The sequence below is a fragment of the Anser cygnoides genome, chromosome 4, assembly GCF_040182565.1.
Source record: "Anser cygnoides isolate HZ-2024a breed goose chromosome 4, Taihu_goose_T2T_genome, whole genome shotgun sequence".
In the NCBI taxonomy this organism is placed as follows: Eukaryota; Metazoa; Chordata; class Aves; order Anseriformes; family Anatidae; genus Anser; species Anser cygnoides.
In genome coordinates this window covers 9,784,409-9,811,698 of record NC_089876.1, presented here as the reverse complement: position 1 = coordinate 9,811,698, position 27,290 = coordinate 9,784,409, and the positions used below count along the sequence as shown (strand labels likewise).

Genomic DNA, 27,290 nt, shown 5'->3' with positions numbered 1-27,290 from the left:
CCCTCAGATTCACAGAGCTGCTCTTTGCTTTTGCTTTCCAAGTGAAAAATAATCTTCTCTATGCTTAATATTTAACTGTCTTAGCAACACAATAGCAAAACTATCAAATAGCAAACAAGTGTTTCTAAATTAGAAGTTGGAAAATGATCACTGATCATTACTGTAGCCTTGAGCTACAATAACAGAGCTTAACACAGCATTAAGGACCAACAGTAATTAGCCAATAACCACATTAAAGTAACTGGAAATACAGTTAGACCAAAATTCAGAAGAACTAAGCTGTAATAATTAAGACCTTCTGCTCAAACACTACCAGAGGTTTTGAAATAACAGGCCTGTCCTTTTCCTTGTCATCCTGGAAGTGGGGGTTGTTTCCTCCCAACATTTCAGTTCTTCATCCAGAGATCCTCTCATCTCACTCCAGAAATACCTTCCCTTTCCAAAGTTCAAGGAATAGTTCTAAAAAAAACAACCCACAACTATTTTCTATTAGACATTTGACAGTATGTTGTTTAGGTAAGCTTCAGTGCTCCTCAAAGATCTATTCTTCAGCTAATACAGCCCTGGGCAAGGCAGGCAGCAGTGTTCAATAGCACGCAGAGCAGCACAGATCAATCTCTTTGGCAGATTTCTGTAAACAAAGAGCTCTCCCAACACTGAATAATAAAATAAGTAACTCAAGAAAATTAAGGTAATTTTTTTTTAAACGGCTTGAATACAGAAAATGTGAAGTGAAAACTCAGAAGCAGTGCTTACAGTCGAGAAGATGTTACCATTTAAATTGAAAGAAAAGAAACCAGAGGTGAAGAATAACTGTCAGTCACTGTTAAAAGGAAAAGAAGGAAAAAGCATTCGGCTGTGTTTGCTGTACTGAATCCTTCCTCTGCCATTTGGTTTCTCGCCTTCCTTAAAATCAGCTTCCAAAGGAGTAAAAGAAAAGGTGGAAAACAAACACACAATGTATGTCGCGTGCATGCACACATTTTCTATGTCTACAGAGGGAGAAAGATAACACAATGATATTTTCTGTCCCTGGAGACAGAATGTGGTTTTATTTTTTTGCTTTAAAAAAAAATATGTATTCAGACGTATTATGAAGACCTCAGGCAATCTACTGTGCCCAGGGGGCACAACAGCATCACACATTTCTTAGGAGAGAGCCGAGGCAGCAAGCCTCTTGTGTAAGGTCAGACATCACTTGGTGTTTCCAGAATAACAGAAGGCAGGAGATATTGCAGCAGCAGGTATCTACAGGAGAGCCTCATCTCACCGACACAGGAGTTTAATCTTCTGCACACTTCTATGGGCAGCCTCTAGCCAAGAAGATTAACAAACAATGTAAGAAAAAACAGCAAGTCCTGATAATTCTGCACTCCAAGCCTGAGATGAGCTGCCTATGAAGAGATCCAACTCTCTGATGCTGATTTTTTTTTAAAAGCTTTGGAATTAAGGATGTGTAAATAGACGACAGAAGCATTAATGCTGAACCACTATTAAAAAAAGGCCAAGCCAAACAGCTTGACATTACCCTTGAGAAAAGTATTGGGAAAATTCAAAATTCTATTAGCATACAGAACTATCAGCGGGTCAAAAAATAAACAAATAAAGCTGAAGTCTGACATATGATTCAAACACGTGGTAATAGAGCCAATGACAGACAGTCGGACAGACTAGAACAGGAGCTGACCCCCCAGGAATTAACTCCAAAAACCCATCCAGGAAGCAGGTCAGCAGGTATTATCTGTGCGGTTCAGTCTTCAGTTCGGCAGAAAAGTCAAGATACAGCTACAGACAGAGCTGATAAAACCTACCTATGTCTATAGCTTCACTCAAACAAAAATCCAGAAAAAAAAATCAGTGAGGACTGAAAAATGCCCGTTGCTGGAGAGTTCTTGGGCTCTTGCAGCACTTTTTACTGCAAAGTTAATGGTTAGAGCCAAATGAAAACAAAATTGAAATTGTGACCTATTTCCGATTTCAATGTAAAGCAACTCTAATAATTAACTATTAGAGCAAGTTAACAGGAGAAAAGGTGAAGAACCACCGTTGGAACAGCCAAACCAAAAGCCAGATACTCCCCCAGAAGAAACATTAGCACTTCATTCCACTCAGCTCAGTGACAAGAGGTAAAAATTAATAAAATATAGGATGCGGTTTGACAGTCCATCTGCTCTTCGGTTTCACTAAACTCTTAATTTCTACATCATACTGATCGAATTTTCAAGTTAGTATGAGCTCTGCAATCCAAAACGAAACGAACAACCCAACTCCAACCAAAATTTAAGAGTCCAGAAAAAATGAAAGTAGATATGAGAGACAATAAGGTGCCTCAGCAGAACCTTATAGAAACAATACAATGACAGAGCACAACCTAAGTTTTCACAGAAGGCAAAAAAATCAAGAGGAGATAAGAAGGGACCAGAAACTGACGTTTGTCTGTAGCATATAATAAAAGCTTAACACATGATTTCTGCTTATGAAATCTCTCAAAACAGAAAAAGCTCTTAAGTTCTTGGTAAAAGCCTGAATTCAATCAATATTTTAATAATAAAAGTAAAACCAGGATATTACTTTTATCAAGATCTAAGAAGTCGTTATCTTTGTTGTTATATTTCTTAAGTCATATAGAGGTAATATTATGTTGCCATAATTCAAGGTATTAAAAAAAAGAGAATAGGAAGTAGAGACGGGTACTTAGGTTTACTTTCACTATAGCATAAAAAGATCCAAAAAAAAAGTCTTAACAACACGTGTAAAAATATTACTCAATACTTCAAGGAATGACAGCGTCTCATTTATCTAACTTACACAACAAGACAGCTTTCATCTAATGGACAATGCCAAATGGATACCTAATTAAACAAATAATTGGCAAACCAGCAGCATTTATACTGCAAAACTCACCAATACCTTTACTCTCCCATTACTGGCAGGTAAGGTAGCATCTGTTTTACTACAGCAAACAAGGATAGGAAGTTACCACACAGAACTACAAAAAAAATTTAAGTGCTATTTGCATGGAACCACAATTAAGATGAACGTGTCTCCCCAGACACAACGAAAACACATAGGCATGTGTTTTCTAGTTCGTTGGACAGCAAATGCAAATAATACCACGAGTTACACTCAAGATGTCACCTGGTAATACACTAACAGTTTTGGAAACTTCACCAGAGACCGCCACAACATCCTTTCACAGGCTTTCACAAGGCTTAGTGCTGTTAGTGAATTCGTAAAGCTCCTAGGGGCATGCAATACTATCAGCTTTCTGAAAACATCCAGCCTATTTTTAAACACAACACAAAGTCAACTAGGGCAATTACAAGCCTGATTTGTTAGTTCTTTGAACACAGCACGTCTAAATGCAGACCCCCCCCCAAACCACCCATAACATCCCTCAGCAAGCACCACAAATAATTTTCAAGCCTTTCTTTTGAAATAAGATGAGCTATCCCATCAGGAACTTTTTAGATAGATATTTCTGCTACATATAGGAAAGATCAGAAATAGCCATCTACCCATCCTTCATGTCACATGAAACAGTAACACAAAAATGCACAGAACAGAGCAATTCGTCCTTGCAAAACAGTAAGGCAACTAAAACCAATTAGATCACAAAGGACATCAGGTTCTTCACCTATTATGCCCCCAAAGCATCAACCACGCATTGGAACTGTTTGAGACAAGAGTCTCCAAACAGAATGAACCACGATAATTTAGTTGGCATCCGTACCAAAATGTACTGCGGGAGCAGGTGGCCGAGAGCCCAGCTCCACCGCTTGTCATCTCTGCCAAAGCGGCCTGAAACTGCCAACTGAGAAGTTACCTGCTCCTCAGCCCTTCTGTTTCTCCTGTCTCCCTGATGTCTGGAGAAACAGCAATAATGTGACTCACGTACTCATCCAGTGTGAGTCCTAGTGCTTCTCCACCTGCTCAATAAGGGTTATTTTTAGAGACAGCAAACCCAACAGGCAGCACTGGGGCACTGAACAGCTCCTCGCCCTCGTTTGCTGGTCAGACACCTGAATATCCCACCGACAGAAGCAGATGCCTCTTCAGTGCATTCACCCCTGATATTTAAGGGCACAAAAGGACACCACAAGTACTTAAACTACCTCCTCTTAGGCGTCAGCACAAGAAGTCACAGCACGAGACTTTAGATGAAGTTTGTCACAAAGATCAACAGCACGGAGGGGATAAGACCTAGACTTTAAGTTACACTTCGGGTTTTTCTGCCTTCTCCCCCAGCAGCATGTCATATGGAAGCGACGCTTTTTTCTTTCCAGAACCACGAAGCCCACACCGCACCCGTGCACCTCCCGCCCACCGCCCGGCCTGCTGCAACTCCCCGCTTCCCCACAAAGTTTCCAGCAGCCCGGAGGCGAAGCAGAGAGGTCCCAGGGGCCAGCCTCCAGCCGGGGCTGCCCCTGTGGGGACCCTCCTGGCTGCCGCCCGGCCCTGGGACCGCGGCAGGGTCCCGGACACCGCCGGGGCCGCCTCAGAACCCGTCCCGCCGCCCGGTGCCGGTCACTCACGGTCTCTGCAGGGGCTCCTCAGGGATGGCGGCCGGCCCCTGCTGCTGCTGGAAGGAGCGCAGCGACTCGAAGGCCTTCATCAGCTTCTCCATCGTGGCCATGGCCCCCGAGGGGCGCCCGGCGGTGCCCGCCTGCCTTCGCCCCCCGCCCCCGCCTCAGCCCGGGCCGCGCTGACTCAGGCGGCCGCCGCCGCCGCAGGGGGCCGCGCTCGTCGCCCCGCCGCCATCTTGGCGCCGTCCCGTCAGCCCCCGCGCCGACGCCACGCCCCCCGCCCCGCTCTGCCCGGTTTGCCCCGCCCGCCTCGGGGCGAGGCCTTTTTATGCTCGCCGTGGGTGGTGCGCAGGCGCAGAGTCCCCCCTTCCTAATCTGTGGTCAAATGAGGAGCCGGGAAGCAGGAAGAGCGACAGGCGCCGTGTCCAATCGGAAGGAGGAATCCGCCCCCTCCGGCTGAAGGCGGGAGCGCCCCGCGGCTGCTGGGTCTTAGCGCCCGCCCTCTTAAAATCGCCTCAGGAGCCCCAAGCACAGCCCAACCCCTCCCTACGAGCCTGGCTAATGCGTGCCCCTCACAGAGAGCCCCATACGGCGAGGCGCTTGCCAAGGCTCCCGGCCCTTCATTTATAGCTCAGTGCCCCCGGAGAGGGGAAAAACCCTTAAAGGAGGCGGCCTCACAGAGCTTGGCAAGGCCCCGTCACCCTCCTGGGGCAAAGGCTGGGGTTAAGACCGTTAACATACCGAGTTAAAGGTTACACCTCCCCTCGCAGGTCGTGTAAGGTGTTAAGCACTTAAAAAAATCCAATATCCTATTGCAAAACCAGGGGTCTCGACTGGAAAATTTAATTAAGGCATTAAGTGAGAGCTGATAAGAACTGGCAGTTCAGCTGTTACCTCAGAAACACGTGAAATGGGTTCCAGTAATTCCAAGAGGAGGAGCAGCTCCTGTCCTTGGCTACTCAGGCCAACAGAGGTGGTGACTGAGCCACTTCGTCAAGGACATTAGAGAAAAAAAAAAAAAAAGAGAATTGCTCCCACACACCCCCAAAAAGCTCCAGAACCCCAGCCCCCATGCACAGGTTTTCAACCTCCCCCATAAAACTCTGGTTCCACCGTCAATGTGAAAGCTGAAATACCCTGAACAGCCTTACTGGTCATGTTCTTACCACTTACTCAGTGAAACAATGCTCTGCCAGTTCATTATTGGCATGCAAATAAATGATGCACCATTTGAAACTTTCCTCTGAAAGTAAATCTATGTATTCCTGAAAGCAATTCAAGCCATAAAAAGCCACCATTTCATTACAAAAGTGTAACAAAACATGAGCTCTTAAGGCAAAAAGAATAAAGTATCTTCCTGATCATTTTATAATAAAGCTTGCAGAGAGTTTTCTCTAGAACATATGGATGATCATGAATTTTTTATTTGGCAAATGACACATGAAAAAAGATGAGCGTGCGACTCGAGCGTCGCACGCACCATGTAGTAATTGCACACTGGGAAATAAATTTAAGCACATTAAAGAGAGCATAAGCTTTTATCAAAGATTAAACAAGCCACCGACCCAGTCAGCCTCTGCAAAATTGTTTTGAAGCTTTAGATCAAGATGTGCACCAGTCCCCTAAGGGTCGCTGACTCACCGGCAGAAAGGCAAAGGCAATGCCTGCCCACAAACGCGCTCCTCTTTGCTCTCCTTTTCTTCCCAGATCGTGTTGGCAGTGTCTGCCCTCTGGCTCCTTATCCAGGAGTTGGGGTGACTGGAAGAGAAGTCAGGGGTATCTTTGGTCGGTGGGGGGGGGGGGGTTCTTTGGCAAGTGCTTTATTAGGAGGCTCTCCCAGTTTAAGTTTACTGATAGAAAAACATGGAGCATGTCACCGATCCTATTCAAATAGCCCCACAAACAGCTGCACTGGCAAAAACAAAGCTGTGTACAACTGGCAAAAGGCAAGAAGCAGCAGAAAGGGCTGGAGAACGGGATTTTTTCTAAAGCCATTGTTACCACAAAGGAAAAAAAAAAAAGTCAGTCTCAATGGAGTAACAGCCAATACCTAAAAGGTTATATATAATTCAGTGGATGACGATGAATTCATCTCCACTTCAAGGAGCAAAAAGAAGAAACACGCTTTTACCTTGTTTGTAAGAAAGGCACGAATGCTGCCAACGTTTCCTAACCATAGGCTACCAAGAGCATAGGCTTTAACAGGCTACCTCTTCATTTAATGATTAAAAACAGATTAGATGATCATGCCAAGAATATTTTTTTGCACTGTCCTGAAGCGGCTCTTAAGCCAACATTTCCAAACACAATTCAGCAGGTCTGTGGTTCTTCTCACATAGTCCAAACTTCACAGGACTACTGGCCTGCTTAGTTCAACATATGCACAGGTAATCTGCAATATGCCAATAGCATGGTTATATTACTGTTACGGACACTTAAATTGAAGCAGTTCTGTAAAACAATTAAATGCTTATCCCATCAACTCCTGTCAGAAAATTAAAGTGAAAGTCTTTACATAAATAGGGCAAAACACTAAAAATGCAAGCAACTTACTGTTGAAAAGTATTTGATACAAATAAAACACAAATCCAACTAATGCCAAGGTATAAATTCTTTCAAGGAGAGTTGTCTGGTTAGTCTGTTTTAGCAATAATGGAAAATTCAACATGGATGATAAGGCTGATGACGGGTTGAGGTACAGCTACTACTGGCTGATCTTACATCGACATCATAATGTTACCAGACTAAATGTGTTAACGAAAAGTAGCCCATCCCCATAAATCTGTTTGAAATTCATGTAGAAAATAAAATTGAGACCAAGAGATATGGTATCAGTTGAGCAAATACAACAGAGCCAGGGTACTTTTTCCTGGATCCAACAGACACACATTGGTAATAAATAAATAAACAAATAAATAAACAAGTAATGAAGAGCATGTAAAACACATTTGCTATTTCAACAAATTGTGATTTTTCTTTTATTACCATTTTTCCTTTATCTATCCCGGCTACCATGATAGACATGGTGAATAAATCACATTAGACAATAATACCTGTGGTTGAGATATGTGGCAGTGTTTTGCTTTTATTTCAGGATTAACAGTGATAGAACATCCAGGAAAACAGCTCATACAAGAACAATTCAGTGGTTTGGAGATTCTGAAACTTAACACATCACATTTAACAGCCAACATCGTTATACTTGGAAGAATTCTGGTATTTTGGACACGTGTGGAACATGAGAGAAAGGCTACCTACGTGCCATGTGCAAAACGTGAGTTACACCATAAAAACAAGTATAAAATAAAAGAATTGTACACTCAGCAGAAGAGACATCATCATCACCAAAATGAGTCAAGCAGGTAAATCAAATCAAAGTAAACATAAATTTAGCTTAACATTACTTTCCTTTTTTTTTTTTAATCCCTTTTTAGTATGTCTTGAAGTATGTACTTTCTGAAAATCTACACAAAAAGGAAGGTGATAATTCCAATGTTAAATTAGTATAATATCAAGTAGTCAACCATAGTAAATATTATTTCCGTTGACTTATTTTATTAACTTGTTACAATTGAGTATATCGAATCTTCTGTGAAATAAGATCTCTTGCTTATCATGACTACAGATATGATCTGTATCAGATTTTGTCTGAGAATTGTGAAAGATACTTTCTGACTTATTAAAATTCATCAGAGCCGGCAGATAAATCAGAATTTTGCAACTGAACTAGTATTTTTCATTTGTACAAATGGCAATGAGAAATTTCTTACATCTGTATACTTGGAAAAATAATCAAAGTGCACTATAAAAATGGATTTTGGTTTTTAATAGCTTCTATCACTGATTTCTCAAATCAGAAAATTTTATTCTGAGGTTGCTTTAAAATTAAAAAATGATATATCGTTTTAAAGATTATTTTAATATGCAACATCATCTAAAGGCTAAGATATACTAAGAACTATCTCTTTGTTATTGACACACCACAGTTTTCCTATTTATGATTATACAGTAATTATTTTTGTCCTCTTTTCTTCAACTGAGACTCTTTTGTTGGTATCCTCTCTAGATTATAACATCTTCATTATGAACACTACAACAATGAGGAAAAAAAGGTGACAATTTCTTTTAAAGAAAGAAATCAACCCTGAGGCATGAAGATTCTATTCTGTTGATCACAACATTTAAAAGCATTAAGAAAGCCAATAATATCCTGGTACATTGTTTCACAGTTTCAATTTTGAGCTCTCTATATAGATTGATGAGGTATGTGCAAGCAGACATTAAGACTTACATACACAAATGCTTGAAAACACAAGCCACAGAAAAGAGAGATTGAGCTCATGCAAATAACTCCATCAAATTCATAGATCTTTCCGTATCTTGCACCAATAGAACAAAGTACTTGGGCTGTGGGATTGTCTCACTGCGATTAGAACATTGTAACATGGATCTGGAACCTGAATTCATGGAGCTATAATGAAGGCATACAGAATGACAAGACTTTTTTTTTTTTTAATTACAGCCTCATGGAAATAAAAGGCTACATCATGAGTAATCACAGCCTGCTGCCTTCCCCCTTTTTTGTCTCAGTAGCATCCTACAAAAAAATCAAGAGCAAACTTCATATTACGTTTATCAAACCACAATATTTCACTTCTATGTGCTCTCCCTTCTCCTTACCCCTTTCTGCACTTTCAAAATTAATTTCCAAGCTAATAATACTCTAGTAAAGACATTTAAGCAATATTAATCGCCTTAGATTACACAGCATAACATCTTAATCTCTATGTACCGTATAAAGAGAATGATGTTGATTTTACTTTCTTGTCCTTTCTAATTCATCAGGGGATTCACATTAGACAATATTTAGTCATCATGTGCTTGTACGTCTCTTCTAATTGATTATATTTTAATACTTTGATACTTGCACAGATGGCAACAGCTTTAATGTGTTTATTATTATTACATAAGGTTAGTTGGTTGTGCAAAGAGTAAGGTCATTTGAATGACAAAAAGGAACAAACTTTTATGTTGCAAAATGCCATCTTGACCCTACTGGCAAAAAAAAAAATAGGTCTTAACCCTGCAAACATGTAGTTACCCTCAAAAACAAACCAACCAATCAATAGTATTATTCATAACACAAGGGAAAAACTTGTGAAATGAAAGTGTCATAAAAACAAACACACAAAAAAACACTTTGTTGCGTGGTCAGAGTACCTTGTCCAGAACAGCAGATGTATAAATAATTGAAGGAACCAGCTCTTAGGAATGACTTGCCTTTTCTCTTCATCTAGTCTCTTTTCTTCACAGATCCCTGGAGAATAAGTGTTAAGCCTCAGCACTCCAAAATGGGGGGCTGATTCCCCACACACATGCCCTTTTTTTTCTTTAATCCATCTCTCTCCAAAACGAAAAGAAGGTTTGAAATGCACATTAAACTTAATTTCAGATTTTCTATATTTGTTAAAGTCAATTCCTATATTTTCCTCATAAAAATTACCCAGCTTGTGTCCTTGGTATTCTTGACCTAATTTCATGTTGCTCTAAGCAAGCATTAAATGCAGACTGTCACTCCGTATGTGTAGTGTCAATACACCGTCACCTTTGCCTCAAAACGGTAAACCTAAGATCTTAAAAAATAAAGCCTGTTGAAAAGAGAAACATGATCAATAGCCCAACTAGGCAGGTATTTATAAAACACTTTTGTTACTTCTCTATTTCTCCATTCCCATCTTTTTAGATTCCTTCTATTACTGTGGTACATAATAAAGAGGGTCAGGTCTTTTTGTGGTACATAATAAGGAGGGTCAGGTCAGACCATGGCAACTCACTGTCTCACACATAATGGTTCTAGCCAACACCCTTACTGCAGATATTTCTTTTTGTGAAGTCTCCCATCCTTCCACTATTGCATCAGACTTGTCATCCAGTAATTCATTCAAACTCCCCTCCCAACAATTCCTCTTTGTACTTTCCATAGTAGTCATTTTGCTGTCCTCTGTGCCATTTTAGACATCAGGAAACACGCACCAAAAACACATGAGAAGAGTCACTCTGCATTTCTGTGCCACAATATCCAAGAGGAATAATTTCAGATAGATACCAGCTCAATCCCAGCAGAATTCCATAAAGCACTGGTTTTCCAACTTATTTCAAATTGTAACAAACTAAAATATTTGTCACTAGAGACAAAATACTGTGAATTTACACCTGACAATAGGCTTAACGATCAAATATATCATCAGAGCCTTTCAGAAGTAGCTTAAGTTTCTCCCAATGGATCAGTGGATCACAAGCAAAAACCTATTGAGGTAGAGAGATATTCAGTTGGTCTGTGCATATAAAACATATGCAGTCTGATCGCAGCCCTAGAGACAGGAAAAAAATGCCTGCTCAGTGGAGACAATCTTCAGAATATAGAACATAATATATAACAAAAGTCCTATCTCCAACTCCAAGAACATTCCATTAGATTTCAATACTCTAATTGAAATTTTGAAAACAGACGAGGCTCTTATATGTGTTCCCTGAATTTATTCTCATACACAGATAAACTGCTTTACTCAAAGTCTTACAAAATAAAGTCTGGCATGCTTTGAGCCCAGAAGAATGGATGTTTGACAAGTTTCCAAGAGAATGGAAACAGTTTTACTAATGAACGTAAGGTAATCTTAACTAAAACTTCAATACCAGCTCCACATCTCTGTTAAGTTACCATAAAAGCAGGTTTAATGTGTAAGTTTTCAAAGGTTATAAGTAAAGATTATTTACATGATTAAATTCTATACTTAACACTACCTTGTCCTTCCCTCAGTGGCAGTGATTACTGTCAATGCTACAACATTGCACATTACAACGTAATAAGCAGGGAAGAAGGTATTAAAGAAGAGCCTGTGCTTTGTTTTTTAACCCATCATAAAACCATAACATCCTACATGGAGTTGTAAACAATTTCATTTGCAGGAAAAAATAAAAATGAGTCCCCACAGGTAAAAAGAAATCCTTTTAGTAAGGGCAAAGTACTAAAAAATATAAAAATGTTGGCATAGGTCTACTTGCATGTAGAGAGTAAACGTATGGAGAGAATGTGTAAGACAGGTAGAAAGGAGAAGAATGGGGTAAGTACAGTTTGTTACAAGATTAAGCTAAATGCCCAGAATTCTATAAAAAAGTAAGTACAGACCAAGGCAATTATCAGATCTAAAAAGTGAAGAGCATTTCATAATAGCTGGCCACAGTGCACTGAATTCCTTTTTTTCCCTTAGCAGTTTCTTCAGAGATGCATTAGATTATAGCACTGCCATGACGCCAGATAACAACAGAATTACAAAATTTATCAGTACAGTAACTTTGCTGTTAAGAAAAACAGCTAATAAAGGTCCTAATGAACAAGAAGAGTTTTAGCAGAAGCATAAAGTCAAGTTAAATTTATGCCATGGGTATTATCTCTGTACTTTAAAATCTTTTTGTATTTCTAGATTCATTCCACTGGGGAGAGAAAAAAAAAAGAAATGAAATACATACAGAAACACACTCACTCAAATGGCACTCGTTTTTTGTACAATTAAGCTTTAGTGAAAATATACATCTTAAAACAAATGAAGTACAAATGTACAAAAATTCTTGAACTCAGATAAAAAATATATATAATACACTTTGCTACAGAGATATAAAACATTTAAAGTTTGCTCATCCTTTCTGATGACAGTAAAATGACTTAAAGTCTGGAGGACTCCTGTTCATCATCACTGCAATCAGATTTAAAGCAGACCTGTAAGAAAAGACAAGGACATTTTAGCTGCAGAGCTAACACTGTTGTTGGTTTGTATGTGTTATGGGGCACAAAGGCTGGGTGGCAGGGAGGGGGTTGGATCTTTTTCCAGAACATTTTGCTCCATACTGACTAAATGCTTTGGGAGTATCAAAGGAAACCACAGCCCAGCCCCAAAGCTCAAGTCATTAAAGTTTCATTTAACCTTAGGTTCTGTACTTCTCTTAACTTCACAGGACAAATAACTGCAGTCTTTTTACTTTAAGAGCTCTCAAGATATATTTTTAGGACTCTTTCTCAGTACAAAGAACAATATCTTGGGACAGTACAAACCCTGCTGATTCCGTTTGATATGACCACAGGTAAGACACAAGCTTTAACTTTAGCAATGTGAGTTGGACTCTATCCTTGTGGGTCCCTTCCAACTCTGGTACTCTATGATTCTACACTTAATCGTTCCTTCTGTTCTCTTACTATGAAAGTGGATGAAGTGAATTTGGAAACGTGAACTAGAAATGGCAGTATTATTATACATGCCATTAGCATCGTACCATTTTACAGGGGGTGAATTACCAGCTGATGACAAAAATCATCATCATGCAATTTTAATACACGGCCCTGTTGTGGCTACTTAATGATACGCTCCTAGCGAATTTAAAATTCCATTTCCGCTTGAAAGCAAAAGTAGTTTCTAGAGAAGTGTTCTCTACTGGAATACACTCATGCTTCTCAAAATAATTCCACTCTAAGTGCAGGCATACTGAGCAAGCAGAATTCTGAGAAACATCTACAGAAAGACTTTTGAAACAGCCTATTTCTCACCACCTATAAGCAAGCACACCGTCCTATCTTTTAGATGGTAAACATTTGGGGATTCAATTCATGTACATCTAAACGTTTATTAAAGAGGAGAACTCATGTCTGTAAGAAAGGCTGTGCATTATCAAAAGCTATGTAAACATTTATGTTGTTGTTTTGGTGATAGCATTAAACTTTCTGAAGTTTTTTAATGTTTGTTTCGTAACACCTCTTCACACTCATTCATTTAGGGGTTTTCTTTGCTTAGCTTAATACACTAGAATGATTCAGTACTAGGTTGAAAGTTGGACTAGATGATCTTAGAGGTCTTTTCCAACCTGAATGATTCTGTGATTCATTGGGAGTACTTACTCCTTTCTAAAGTAATTCTAAAGGAGCAAGTACTACAAGTTGCACTGCCCAATCACACTCACTTCTGAATACATTAGCCAGCTCTATTTAAGATTTTACACAGGGGGCCCTCAATTATCTCTCAAATCACCTACTCTTCTACAAAAAACTGTCAAAATAGGTAAGGAACAAGATCCGAGTTAATACCTTCAGAAAGAAAAGCTCTACAAGACAGTTGTTAGCAATATACACTACCTTTTCCCCACAGTCAACAGCTAGCAGATACTAGAGGAACACAGAATGCTGAGGGAGGAAAAACTCCTGGAGTTATAGACTGCTATAGTTTCTGAAATGCAGTGAGGGGCAAAGTCACAATAAGCCAGGTTTCATTAGTTTTAGTATTCAGGGAAAACCTGTTTCTCCTATCACATTGTTTTTTTTAAATGCTATAGGTGAATAGATGTTAAGGTCTCACTGGTAATTTTATCAAAGAAAAGAAATACCCTTACCTCTCCACTAAAAAGTCTGTGAAAGAAGCCTCTCTTTGGTTTAGGAGACCTCTCTCTGTCTGGTGACACAGTACCATCAGTTTCAAATGCATTAATATCTTCAAAGCATCCTGTTTCAATCATCTTTGAAAGACATGAAATAAATTAGGTATCCATACAAGCCTCTCAGACACGTCCCATTTATCATCTATTTACTCTGACTGGGTACTCCTAGCTACTTGCTACCAAAACACCATTTGCAGACCTACAGGAAGGAAGACGCAGTCTACAATCACCTTGAGCACCCAGAAAACTAAAACCCCACCAATATGCAGGTAAACATCGTGATGCTCCTTCACTTTGGGAAGGCACTTCTCCTGCCTATGGTGCAATAAGCAGTTTTTAGGACGAGAAGTGGAGTTGCTTTCTGTATTGTTACGTACCTGGTTTTCTTTCTGTCTGTTCAGCTCATTTCAGAGCAACCGAGCCTAACAAATAGCATATCTTTATAGCATGAACTGAATTAATAAACTTGACTGAGTAGGAGAAATTATCTACGCAGAATCCCAGACTGCTCATTCATTAATCAGATCAAAGAACCTTAACAGAAAGTCTGAGTTGACTGATGCTGAATAGTTTGTTTTGAAACCTTAGAAAAGGTAAACCTGCAGTTCTATATTACTATGCCACTTGGATACTCTAGTGACATTTGGGCATGAACTGCAATACTCCATAACATGTGACAGAACAAGGAAGGTATGGTGATGCTGATGCTGAATACTGTTCCGTAGGCTGCAAGCATGATGACAAGATGCCAGACTTTATTTTGTGCAAATTTATGTCAGTCCTTCCATTTTTAGTAATTTATTAATGTTTTGGGAAGAAACTTTTTCCAAAGTCTCTAAGCAAACAAGTCTAAAGGAAAAACTTCTTCATATTCCACAAAAGTAAATATCATGATTATATCCCTTACTAAGTCTTCAAATTTTCTGTGCTAAAGAAAATCTTCTATGAAATATACAATACCTCATTTTGCCAAGGGATTGAGACACAACCCGTAACAAACTTGGAATAGAAGTCATCATCTGTAGTATCCAGGTTCACTCCTTTTACTGTTGAGAACTGCTCTATGTCCAGAACATCTTTACAATACACGGCGCGTGGCTGCAGTACAAGACAAGATTGCTTCATTAAGTATTTTTTTTCTTTTCCCCCCGCCCAGGAGAGCAGAGAGGGGCATGAAATATCTGCAATTTTATATTTTATTTTATTAACATTGGTGATCACCAAACTACACTATACACTTAATGGAAATGCAGAAACTTAAATAATCTCCATCATAATGCACCTCAGAAGTTCTATCCATCCTGCAAATAACAGAACAGGAATATTGAAAACAGAAAGAGGATGCAGCATCTCTGACTTTCTTACTGGTTGTCATAATTCACTTGTCCTCTGTTACCTTCCTTTCAACTCCAGAGTAATTTCCTCAAAGCTAATCTTTATTTATTCAGCATCTGATATAGGAAAGTAGAGTTTTCAGGGCTAAGAAATCAGCTACAAAGCTCCACATTGCCATAGAAAACAATTTACAGTAGTGGTAATCTCAGATAAAATGCCACAAAACAACTAGCCATCAACAGCTACACAATGACATTCTTCTGCCAATGTAAATAACTTTAAAGGTTTCGCTGGAGTTCACATGATTACTGACACAGAATTATGACAGTTCATGCCTTTTTTAGATACTAATCAAATCTGTCTCACCTACTTACATCTGGCAAGAATGGAGGCTCCAACATGTTAGCTTCCAGTCTCTTGAAGTTAATATTCTTGAAAATAGGGTGTTGTTTTACAACAGCAGCTCCATTTTCAGTGCAGCCCAGTCGTTCACCTGGATTTTTCGCAAGTAACTGCAAAGATATGAATAAAAAAAGCTGATCTAGTGATATAATCTCAAAATTTAAAGAAAAAAATCTGTTTTTTTTTTTTTTACTTGGCCTTTTACAAGATGAACCTTATTGTGGTATCAAAATGAACTGGAAATCCATTGTGGTATCAAAATGAACTGGAAATCCAAACTACAACATTCCAGGAGCAAAAAGATTTTCAGAAGACAAAAAAAAAAAAAAAAAAAAAAGAAAAAAAGACTCACTTTCAAGATATAATCAAGATTAGACCCAAAGTTTTTTTATATATATATATATATATTTATTTATTATTATTATTTTTTTTTTTAAATTGATGCCAGGCTTTTGTAGTTGATGTTACTTTCAGAAAATACATATTTACATTTTTTTTTTTCAATGGGCTAAGTAATTTACCCATTTTGCATAAACTAGTAAAGAAAACTTTTGAAGCTTTCTGCATAGGAGATTCTTACTAAATTTAAGAACACAGAAGACTAAAAAAAAGCTGCTGTCTTGCAGGGACTCTTTGTAGGCAAGGAAACTAGTATACTACTCTGCCATTTCTCCCCATACAGTATCAAAGTTGAAGATGTTATTGTGCTCTGTCACATAATCGTGTGGTCTAAAAGGTGCTGCATTTTTTCATTCACATGAATGAGGAATCCATTCACGTAGTCTCCCTTTGTCTTGAAAAAAAAAAGTTCTGAATTCTCAAAGTCTGATAAACAAGAAACTCACAGAGCATCAGAAATGTCCATCTGAACCAGAGAAAGATTTAAGAACTCTTATTCCACACTAACCCAGCTTTAAAAAAAAATAAAGTCTTCTTCAATAGAAGACTTTAAAATAAAGCAGTTCATCTCTTAAAAAGGATTAGAAATTTAATTTTCAAACCTCTATATCTCTTCACCCACCATCCTGCAGATGGACTTTGCCTCCTCAGAGAACTTGTCTGAATATGTTTCTTGGTCTTCCTTTACTCTCCGGTCAATCTCATCCCGTTTGACCCTTTCCTTATGCTTCCTAAATGGCGACTGTCCTTCAATCATTTCATAAATCAAGCACCCAAGACCCCACCAATCTGGACTGAATGTATACTTTTCGTTTTTGAGCACTTCTGGAGCTACAAAACAAAACAAACAAAAACCATGACAATTTACTTTAATTGGTTAAATACTGAAAAATCCTCAGGTACTCTTTTGGCTCTGTGGAAAAAGTTTCTAAGCAACTCCTTTGTACTCTGAAGAAATATTAATTTCTATGGTGAGGACTCTGTGTATCCAAAAGAAGCATCTAAGTTTTTTAATGCTTAAGTTCAGAAGAAATTAAGTGCTTTCTTTGACCTAAAGCTAGAATTTCCAAAGTTAATCCTTCAAGTTTACTGGAAGGCTTATAACTGACTACTAACATTTTCCACCATGTACTATCACCTTTCTTCCCAGTTACAATATAGTTCTTCGTACAAGTCATTCATATATTTGCAGAAGTTTAACCCAACTTGCTGGTAAAACATAACTAGCAAAGGATATTTCACGTACCCATGTAACCAACAGTCCCAACCCGTCCTCGGACCGTTTCTCCTTCTGGAATCTGCACAGCTAATCCAAGATCTGAAATTCTAATGTGTCCTGTTCATGTTAAAAGACATTAAATATGGTCAGCAAATAATAAAATATAATCGTGTTTAAAAACAAATTTCTCTTGCATACCTCATAAAAAGATACCCAAAATATCAAAACTTTCATATATCTCATAGCATTAAGTTTCTTTAACTAGAAAGGACTGATTTATTTGTCCCTCCCACATGCTTTTTTTTTTTTTTTTTAATTAAAAACACGTAAAGGAAGAGAGGTAGAGATCTAACTCATTTCCTGAAGGTCATATACACACACACACACAAAGATATTGTCAAGTACACTGTTCCTAGTTTTGGCGTAGGCTGCAACTCTAGTATCAAAGAAATTATTACTGCTTATTTTGAGTTCTGTATCTACGTAATAGATACTTGTATTTTTCCATGCTGTATTCCCACACACAAACACCTAGCTTTCTCACTTCCTAACAAAACATCAGAATTTTCTCCATTTATTCCTAATATAACAAAGCTATAGCCTCTACTGAAACATCAGGTTTTCCTCTAACAAAGTACCCTAGTAATGCTGAGTGCAAGAAATTGGGATTGCTATCCCCACTCCTACCCAAAAAGAAAAGTAGCCCAACCAAATCTACTTAGAATTACTTATAACATGCCAGTTCATTATTAGGATTTCCCCTTCTCATGACTCAGTCTAATGCAGAAAACTTCAGCGTTTATTTCAATTTATCAGCCAAATATAAGCCAACTCAAGTTAACCGCCTCTCCTATTATGCGTGACATTTACACTAGTACCTCTAATGTAAAAGCAAACTTATGGAGAACTGTGATTTGTCATGAACAATATTGCTCAGATGGGGAAAGAGTCCAAGAAGGGCAAAGGAAACAAGTTCATCCCACTCTCCCTCACATCTCCATGAACAGATACAGCTCTTTACTGGACAGACTCAACAGAAAATGATTTAAGGCGATTCAAAGCAAGAATTGTATTGATATTGTTCTAATTTCAAAATACAAAACCTATTTTCTTACTAAAAACACAAAAGGCTAGATAGAAAAAAGGACAAGTTCGTTGCCCACTGAATCTTCAAACTGAAAATTGCTCTTCAACTGTAGTAGAAAGATTTAGGGGTGAAAGCAACAACAAAAATCCCAACACATTTCTAATACTACATATGTTGTCAGGGACAGTGTTATTCACAGAACCATCACAGATTCACAGAATAATTCAGGATGAAAAGGACTTCAGGTCTCTAGCACACCCTCCTCCAGATAAAGCAGAGTCTGCTCCAAATTTTGTTAAGAAAATCTGTTTCAAAAAAAAAAGCCTTCTAAAGTGGATACTGCATCACCTCTCTGGGTAGCCTATTCAAATATTTGACACAGTCCTTTGCAAATATTTTGTCATTCAAAAAGCTCAGCAGCATCTGTGCTAGATATTAGCATATCCATTTCTTATTTACATGTGCAAGATAATCAAGGGGTGAGGGGAGAGGGAGAGGGGGAGAGACGGGGGGAGAGAGAGAGAGAGAGAGAGAGAGGGAAAAGTTAAGTGTCACTTTTTATGTTGGTTAGAAATAACTACATGCTCTTGAGCAGCAAATGCTATTTTAAATACATGCAGATGCTCTTCTTTTCCCTGACATCTGATGAACCCCTTGTCAAGTGCACTATCTGAGCTCCTGAAGTGATTTTCTAATTAGTCCCCTCTGCTCTCTGGAACAAGATCAGAATATCCCTGGCACAGAGAAAACATTCTCGTGAAGTACTGTAAGGCTACATTTTTCCTCAAAGAAACCTGCTTTTGCAAGACATTGCTGGAGAGAAAAATTAAAGAATGCATTTGATGTCTAGCAAAGCTTTAGCTCTTGCAAAGTGACTTCTCATAAGCTTTTTTTTTTTAAATAAGAATTTTATCAGTCAGAACATGCTGACTTTAAAAAAAGTAAGTTAAGCTTTGTGCTAGTGACTCCAAAAGCAAAGTTTCCTTTAATACTCAGCAATTACAAGAACAAACTGGTAATATTCACCCATAGCTTAGAAGAAGGTGATTGCTGCACGTGTTCTACAGTGAATTCAAAAGATTCTGATAGATTTAATACAAAGCCATTATAGAAAATTAATTTGGCTTTTGGAAGAAAAATTAAAAAAAAAAAACATTTCTTCATATTTTTCTTTACTTCCTTTATTCTCCTGAGCCAAATCTACACCAGTAACCACCAAACCCTCTGTTTTAGTTAAGTATTAAAACAAACACTCATGCCTCAGGATTTTTCCTCTTTACTACTTAATATTATATTTTACTTATTAAGTGTAATTCTGGCACTGCTTCTAACAATTTACATTTTCATAGGAAAAGATGAAAAGACAAACAAAGAACAAATCCATGCAAAAGTTTAAGCCAAATTACATAAAGAGGGAGGGAGAAGGAGGAGTAAAAGGGAAACAAAGTCATTCTGAGGTACGAAACTGACCCCTACAACATTATGTGTTGTTCTCCTCTTCCGCAGCCACATTATTTTCTCATACTCTCTAAAAAGCATGGACAGTTTTTTTTGTTGTTTTTATTTATTTATTTATTTACTAATTAAAACACGTTAGAATATTAACATTTGTCAGTCAGGTCCCTCCTGTTATGAAGATGTCATTTAATTCCTTTGATTTCTGGCACAGTGTTAATTAGTTTTGTAATTCCTGATTTCCAATTTTAAAATTTTTTACTTACCACAGTCATCAAGGAGTATATTCTCAGGTTTCAGGTCTCTACAAATTAAACAGAAAAAAATATGAATTATATAGAGGTAAAATTATTGGCCATCATGAACGGTAACTGAGGCAATACAGGACTTCTTATAATGGCTCTGATAAAAGGTATTTTTCCAGCTTTCACCTGTATACAAAAAAGTTGTAACATTGAGGACCTGTAATACAAACAGTTTAACCACAGAACTGTTGAGTTTCCCACCTCTTTATTCCATTTATGCTAAAAAATAAATAAAAAAAAATTCACAGATGAGAGACACACAACACTAAAATCCTGATATGAAAAACCACCATCTTACAACCAAGCTTGTGCTCACAAGTGGAAGGCCTTTCTCCTGAGCAATTAGCCATGCAAACCCACACCAGCAAGACAAGTCAGTACTTGCTGCAGTTTGGTGCTCCATTTCATCCCATGCTGGCAGAACATCAACAAAGAGAACTAAAAGCATACACTTAAGCATCATCCATTCAAACTCAATTCCTTTATTTTGGACATGCAGCTTCTAAAGCTTGCTAGGCACTTGCATCTAGATAGGATTGTTTGCAGTCAACTTTCTCCTAAGAGTCTCTGCTACTTCTTTTCCTGAGAACAGAAGTTTCACATGAAACATTCCTTAGCTATTAAGTGTTAGCAAGACTCAAGAAAGAGTAAAAGAGCAATTAATTTGCTGTGTTGCAATTGTGCAATTTATAGAACAAAAGAAAAAAACAAACATGTTATGGGATATTCAAATCTCTACCCCCCTCCCCCCCCCAAATTAAGAGGTTCATTTAAAAAATAGATTTAAAAATATATCCTTTTTTAATTGGACTAGGCATGCAGTGGTCTATTTTTGCTATAGCTTACAGCAGCCCTCCTGCACTGAAAATTTCTTGATACAAAGATGTGAAATAAATGTAATACTCTCAAGATTATCTGGAATTGTTACCATCGTCTGCTAACTCAGGGGTTCTCTGATGAAGAAGTGCTTCACGTAGGGTCTGGAACTCAGTGCAGTCACTGAACAGCACTGAATGAAATCCTTCAAGGGCTTTCAGTGTAAAGGTGTCTGCTCTGAAGCAAAAGCAGGAGATGGGCAAGGAGCTATTTCGTTTATACACTGTGTATTCAACAGGTAATCTTGGCCTTGCAGGCACATTGAGCAGTGGAGCTTTGGGCACCTACATGAGTTTGAGAGCCAAATCTAGATCTCACAACAGCTTATGTGATAAAAAAAAAAAAAAACACTACCACCCTTGCAGAGACAGGTAACTCCAGCAGTAAAACTGCAGCACCGAAGTCCCTTTAAGAAAGGAGGTAGTATTTGTTCCCCACCCTGTTCCATGCGAATCCTGATTTTGATCTACATATCAAACGGTTTCTGTAGCAGACGGAAGAACAACTCTACTACTCGTTCCTGTCTGTTTGCTTGTTTTTTCTAATGTCAGCAACATACGGCAAGTTACAGATAGTTTCACAAGCTGCTACTGAACACGTAACCTGGCTCAGTCCCTTCCACCGGGAAGAGATTTAATAGTTCTTGGGATAGGGCAACAATAAGAAGAACTAGCTTTGGTTTTGGAAATTCAGTGGTCCTTTCAGTATTGACTACTTTTTAAATGACAGCAAGAGACAAAGAACCTTCCTTCTGTATCTTCTTGCTCCAGAAAATGAAAAATATTAGTTATCACAATTAGGAAAAATAAATGGCAGAAATAGTGAAAACATACTTCAGATTGTTCTGTCCCCCACAAAAACATTACTACTGGAGGTTGCCAACAAAACTTCTTTGGTGAGAGTAAAATAATTATGGACAATTCTTCCAGTCTTTCTGGTTCATTAATCATACATTTTCTATGTATTGATTCCTAAATGCACTTCCTTTAAGATGCCTGGCAGAGAATTTTGATCATGTAACATATCACTGCAAGTAGTGACATCCTGAATACTTCTTTGACCACCTTTTTTGGCTTCTTGACTGTAAAAATGGAAAATGTAAAACTATGGTCCTAAATACATTGTACAAGAAGAAATACATATGGAAAAAAAATCAGATCATCAGGAAAAAAAACTACTTTTAGCAAAGGAGAAAAAAACAAGACTTTTTCTTGCATGGAATTGGTCATTCTTTATTAATAAGAGCAGGGCCAAAAGTAATTCTACTGAGATCATAAAATTATCCAAACGTTTTCTGGTTTTAGTCCTCAAGTGTGGCTGAGTTGACATGGTATAATTGGAGTCTCCTTTCACCCATTTATTTAGAGGGCAGTAACTCCCTTAGTATGAAGGAGTTACTTTAAAGGACATACTCCCTTAGTATGTCCTATACTGAGTTGTTTAAATAATGTCATAAGGTCTTCAGGTATTATGATTATATTTAAGCTCTTTCTTTTTCACCCTGAGCATACAGATTATTCTGGTACTAGCACATGCACTGACTCTTGGTCCATCATTTCATTATGAACACAGAACTAAAAATAATTCCCATTTTTTCATTAAGATGCAATTTTACCCACGAGTTGGTTGTGAAACTACTTTTTTCCTTGCTCACAAACCGCGTTTTCGTAGCAGGCCATAAAAACTCCCAATAATTGGAAATTGATGAAAAACAGAACAAAAAAGGACAGATTAGACACCATGACCACTCTGAAGTCTGAAATTACAGATGACACCAGGATTTAACATATGTGCTTGAAGATCTAGCATGCAAATAGCTAACAAGTTGAACTTGAACACAAGGGCTGTGGGTTTTGTTTTTGTTTTTAAACAATCACATTTGTTTTCACTTGGGAAGCAAGAAATTACATACTTGTAGCTGATCCACGTGAGAATAATGAGTGAAAACATGCCTCTTCAATTTATCCTTGCTTCCCTCCTACACACACACGAAAATGCACTGCATATCATCACAAGATTAGCCAAACTCTTTAGGGAACAATGTGTAAGTCCAATTTACTCTGTGGTTCTGCTAATGTCTGAGACTGACTGCTGTGTGGGTATGTTAGACTTCCACACAGAGGATGGAAAAAGTCTAAGACTCACTATATGGAAGCTATGCAAGATTATGACTGACATGGGTGTAATGAGCAACGCAGCAAAGGACTTCAGTCTTCTGTGAACATCTACTTCAGAGTGGACAGGAATGCAAATACATTTTCCTAAAGCTTACTTATTTATTTGAATTGCTAATCAATTTGCTTTGCAAATCATGATTTTCTATCAGTTTGCAAACAAATCTTGAAACTTTTTTTTAAAATGTTTTAGAATTCAGCAAGTACCTAGACCAGAATAAACAGTAAGAAGACAAGTAAGATCAATAATTTTAAGGGACACATGGTGAAAAAACAACTACATTTTTTTTGCTTCTTTCACTATAAGTTTGAATACAAGTATGCTTTAATAGAAAACAATTCATATGTTTAATGCCAAAAAGACATGGAAATATCAAGGTATGAGCTGGTACTAAAGATGGTACTCACCTGTAAACAATTCTCTCCTTCTGTAAATCCTCCAGACCACAGCACAGTTCTGCAGCATAGAAAATAGCCCTTTCTTCATCAAAGCCAGGATTTCCCATGTTATATATGTGAAATTTCAAATCCCCTCCATTCATTATGGTTAGTACTAAACACAGGGCATCTTTCGTCTCATATGTATAGGATAAACTAACCTGAAAAGGGGACGGAGGAGAAGATGACCATTATTTGCTCATAAACTCCAATACAATTCATAGCTCCTCTTTCCAACATAAGCAATATATGAATTCATTGGAGGAAAAAAAAAAGAGAGAGAAACCAGCAAATCGGAGAATTTTTTCTTGTCCAGTAAGGTTACACCTTGAGCAACCCTATCATGTTAATCTTCCTGGAGTAAAGTACTTCAAGACAAAGGAATCCAGACTAGCTTGCATGTATAAACAAACTCTGTATCACCACATGCAGCAGTTTAGGAACATATCTGTTTAGATACCCATAGAGCCCCATCCAGACAACAGATTTATTGACGAGAACCCTCAGCTGCATGTTATCTATACTACACTTTATAAAACAACATACATGTATACCTTATTTTATTAATACCTCAGCAGTTACGCATTGCTAAAACATCTTCCTGAGCTTACACAAGACTCAAAGCTGCCCTACGCTACAGAAACTAAAAAAAAATATTTAAGAACAAATGTGTAATTTCTATTCCATTTCTTTCAAATAACTGCTTATTTGCCTGGCTTAGAATTTGCCAGCAGTAAAGATTTAGTACAGCTCCTTAAAGTCTTTCTTCTTGCTGTATTTGGAATGAAGTGGTGATAGGGCTGGAAGAACACCACAGTTTTATTTCCTTCAGTTTCAGGTAAATGCTTTAAAAGTGCATTTGAAGTTTTAAAGCAGAATTCAAAGCACATTCAAGGAAAACAATTTTAAGACAATGTAATATAATGCTAAATTTAACAGGCAGACTAAAACTAATTCAATACTGGGTATAAAAACTTTCTGCACTGAACTACTAATAATCACATAAAGCATACTAGTTACTCTATCAATCATTTATTTTAGCTGTCACACATTCTCTAAATCAATTAGAAAATATCTTATGCCAAAAGCTCCCGGAAAAGACTGAAATGAAGCAAACAATGCAGGACAAACTCACGAGAACAAGATCAGAACTAGATACTTACTACAAACCTACTATTCACTTTTTCCAGAATTCTTTTTTCATTTAGAGCCATTGATTCACCTTTCCTCTTCTTTATTCTCTTTTTTTCTAGCTTCTTACATGCATACATTTTTCCTGTTGCCCGTACTTGACAGGCACACACCTAAAAAGAGAGAAGGTGTGTCAGAGACACTAGTTTTACATAAAGTTTTGTTTTTCTTAAAATATATGTATCTTCCTTTTTTTTTCCCCAAACTCTTGAATGATCTCAGAAAATGAAGGCCTGTAAGTATCAAAACAGCACTTTCACCCACAGAACAACTTAAGAGTGTCACAAAAGCTATAACAGAAGTGAAACAACACTATATAGGAGCCAAGGCACGTTTGCTGGGATTGAATAGTTCAGTAAAACTGCAGGTCTTGTATTGGTGAAATACCCAACTGTGATAACAGTATATATCTAGAAAAGCAGGACAGAGGACTAACGTCTTATGTAATTTTGTAACCTTCCTTTCCCTTCGATACAGGGATACAGTTGAAAGATTTAAAAAACAGAACAGTGAATTGTAAAGGGAATGAAATAAATATAGAGATTTTCACATAAAATTTATGAATACACTATGTAATTACTAAGTAGAAACAAAACTATGTTCTCAATGCCAAGTAAAAATTCTAAACAGAAGCAACTATTGTCATAGTCAGGGGAAGTTTTCTCCAATTTTGTGCATGATCTACCATAATAAGACATTAAAAGAAAGCAGTTTGGGCTGATGACAGTTTGCCAGCTGATGTCAAAATGTAGATTGTTAGAGCCAAGAGTAAAAAAGTAAATAAACAAACAAACCTGCGTTTCCTCTGTATTAAAGTTTAAGGTTAATGCAGTACCTTACAGTAAGATACCTCTGTACTCACCTCTCCAAATCCACCTTTGCCTAGTACTCGGTAATGCCTAAATGTGTGCTTGGTTACTGGCTGCCTGATTAACAGAAAGAAACAATTACTGTAACAAGAATTATAAGAGTTTGTAATCCCTCCCCACCCCGAGGTCTGTCCTCATTTTGTCCTTCCTGTTCAATGGCATCTGGCTTAATAACAGTTGCTTTGACCTCATGAAGACAGCATTATAACAAGCTGAACTTAAAATGAGAGGGATGCACTGATTAGAACCATGGGTCCCTTCATGTGGTCACCAGATATTCAAAATAGCATGAAAAAAAAAATAAAGCTGTGTCATTTAGGGTTAGAGCCTTATCTGATCTCATCAGCAGTCAAGTTATTACCTCCAGTTTTCTTCCTTAGTTGCAGTACGCTGACATGTAGGCTGCTTTTCAGCGAGATCACGCTTACAATGCAGCATTAAAAAAGGTAAACTGTTCTTTGCTTTGCTGTTTCACTTTTTCAGAAAAAAAGAGAGTTGTGATATGCAACAGTGATTCAAGAGCAATTTAAGAAATTGTTTAGGTTTTGATGTAGTGGAAGAGGAAGAGATAACTGGAAGCAGTAAATACGTCAGCCATTCTATGCTAAAATACTGCTAAACATGCATCAGGGCAGGGCTATTTCATGGTGGTGAGCAGGTTTTTTTTTTTTAAGGAGCATTCACTGTTAATGCAGCTTTGTTCTCAATACAGCAAATGGATGTTCATTTGGTTTAATTGTTTGAGTAACTTCCCTAGTTCTCTTCCTGGCTTTTGCTACTAATTCAGTCAGAGACACAGGGTAATTAGAATTTACTATAAAATTCATGCTCAAAACACCTTAATGCTTGAATAGGCGATCACAATTCCCAAAAGCGCTGAATAAGAATGAATTTGTACCAATTTCAACCTTGTGAAAAAGTCTAGACATTCATTTAGTACTGATTCAAAAGACTATTTTCTGGTAAAGAAAAATCTTGCTGTCTTAATTACTAGATCTGTCTCTACCACCTTGAAAAAAATGATTAGTTACCCAGTCACATAACAGATTAATCTACTTTTATAACATTAACTACTAATTAGACTACATTTAAAACTAGACTGACAGAATTCCCAAGAAAGATTTTTATCCCACTGCACACTTGGCAGCCAAACATACAGAAATATAATAAATTTGCATTTACGTAATACAAATTCACTACATAAAGACTCCTGAACAGATACTTCAGTTAGAGTAGTGGCTCTCTCACTGTCCCATGAACATGATCATTTACACCTTGTCTTTCCGATCATAATTTCTCAAATAAGCAATGGTATCCATTAGGGCTCTACAGCATTTATAGCCTAACAAGCAGAACTGGTCACAAAGCAAAGCAAAATTATCCTACAAACATTATAAAAAAATACACTTACTTTTCCAGCCATTTCCACTGTAAAAAACGGGAAAAAAACACACTTTCTTGGTAAGCTTCAAAAGGTCTCCTGCTTAGGTATTCATGGACAATTCTAGCAACAGGAAAATAAACTCAGTCAGAATTA

The 27,290-nt window shown here is 37.8% G+C and overlaps 2 protein-coding genes across 5 annotated transcripts in view; both read right to left on the bottom strand.

Annotated features, from left to right (window-relative positions):
* Nucleotides 1-4,668, bottom strand: part of HTT (huntingtin) — an 82,990-nt gene extending 78,322 nt beyond the window's left edge. For all 3 annotated transcript variants that reach the window (XM_048047354.2, XM_048047361.2, XM_048047362.2), the window contains exon 1: nt 4,536-4,668. In XM_048047354.2, the coding sequence (XP_047903311.2) occupies nt 4,536-4,636 (101 nt within the window). In that variant the 5' untranslated portion in view covers nt 4,637-4,668. The remainder of the gene's footprint in view (nt 1-4,535) is intronic.
* Nucleotides 4,536-27,290, bottom strand: part of GRK4 (G protein-coupled receptor kinase 4) — a 40,450-nt gene continuing 17,695 nt past the window's right edge. The window contains exons 6-16 of one of the 2 annotated variants that reach the window (XM_013178896.3): nt 27,165-27,257; nt 25,747-25,810; nt 24,857-24,997; nt 23,664-23,854; nt 20,167-20,204; nt 17,386-17,475; nt 16,762-16,970; nt 15,713-15,850; nt 14,964-15,101; nt 13,959-14,081; nt 4,536-12,300 (exon numbers count right to left, since the gene is read on the bottom strand). In XM_013178896.3, the coding sequence (XP_013034350.1) occupies nt 12,247-12,300; nt 13,959-14,081; nt 14,964-15,101; nt 15,713-15,850; nt 16,762-16,970; nt 17,386-17,475; nt 20,167-20,204; nt 23,664-23,854; nt 24,857-24,997; nt 25,747-25,810; nt 27,165-27,257 (1,279 nt within the window). In that variant the 3' untranslated portion in view covers nt 4,536-12,246. Of the gene's footprint in view, nt 12,301-13,958; nt 14,082-14,963; nt 15,102-15,704; nt 15,851-16,761; nt 16,971-17,385; nt 17,476-20,166; nt 20,205-23,663; nt 23,855-24,856; nt 24,998-25,746; nt 25,811-27,164; nt 27,258-27,290 lie in introns of those variants that run through there. The other variant, XR_001206228.3, reaches the window with a different exon arrangement.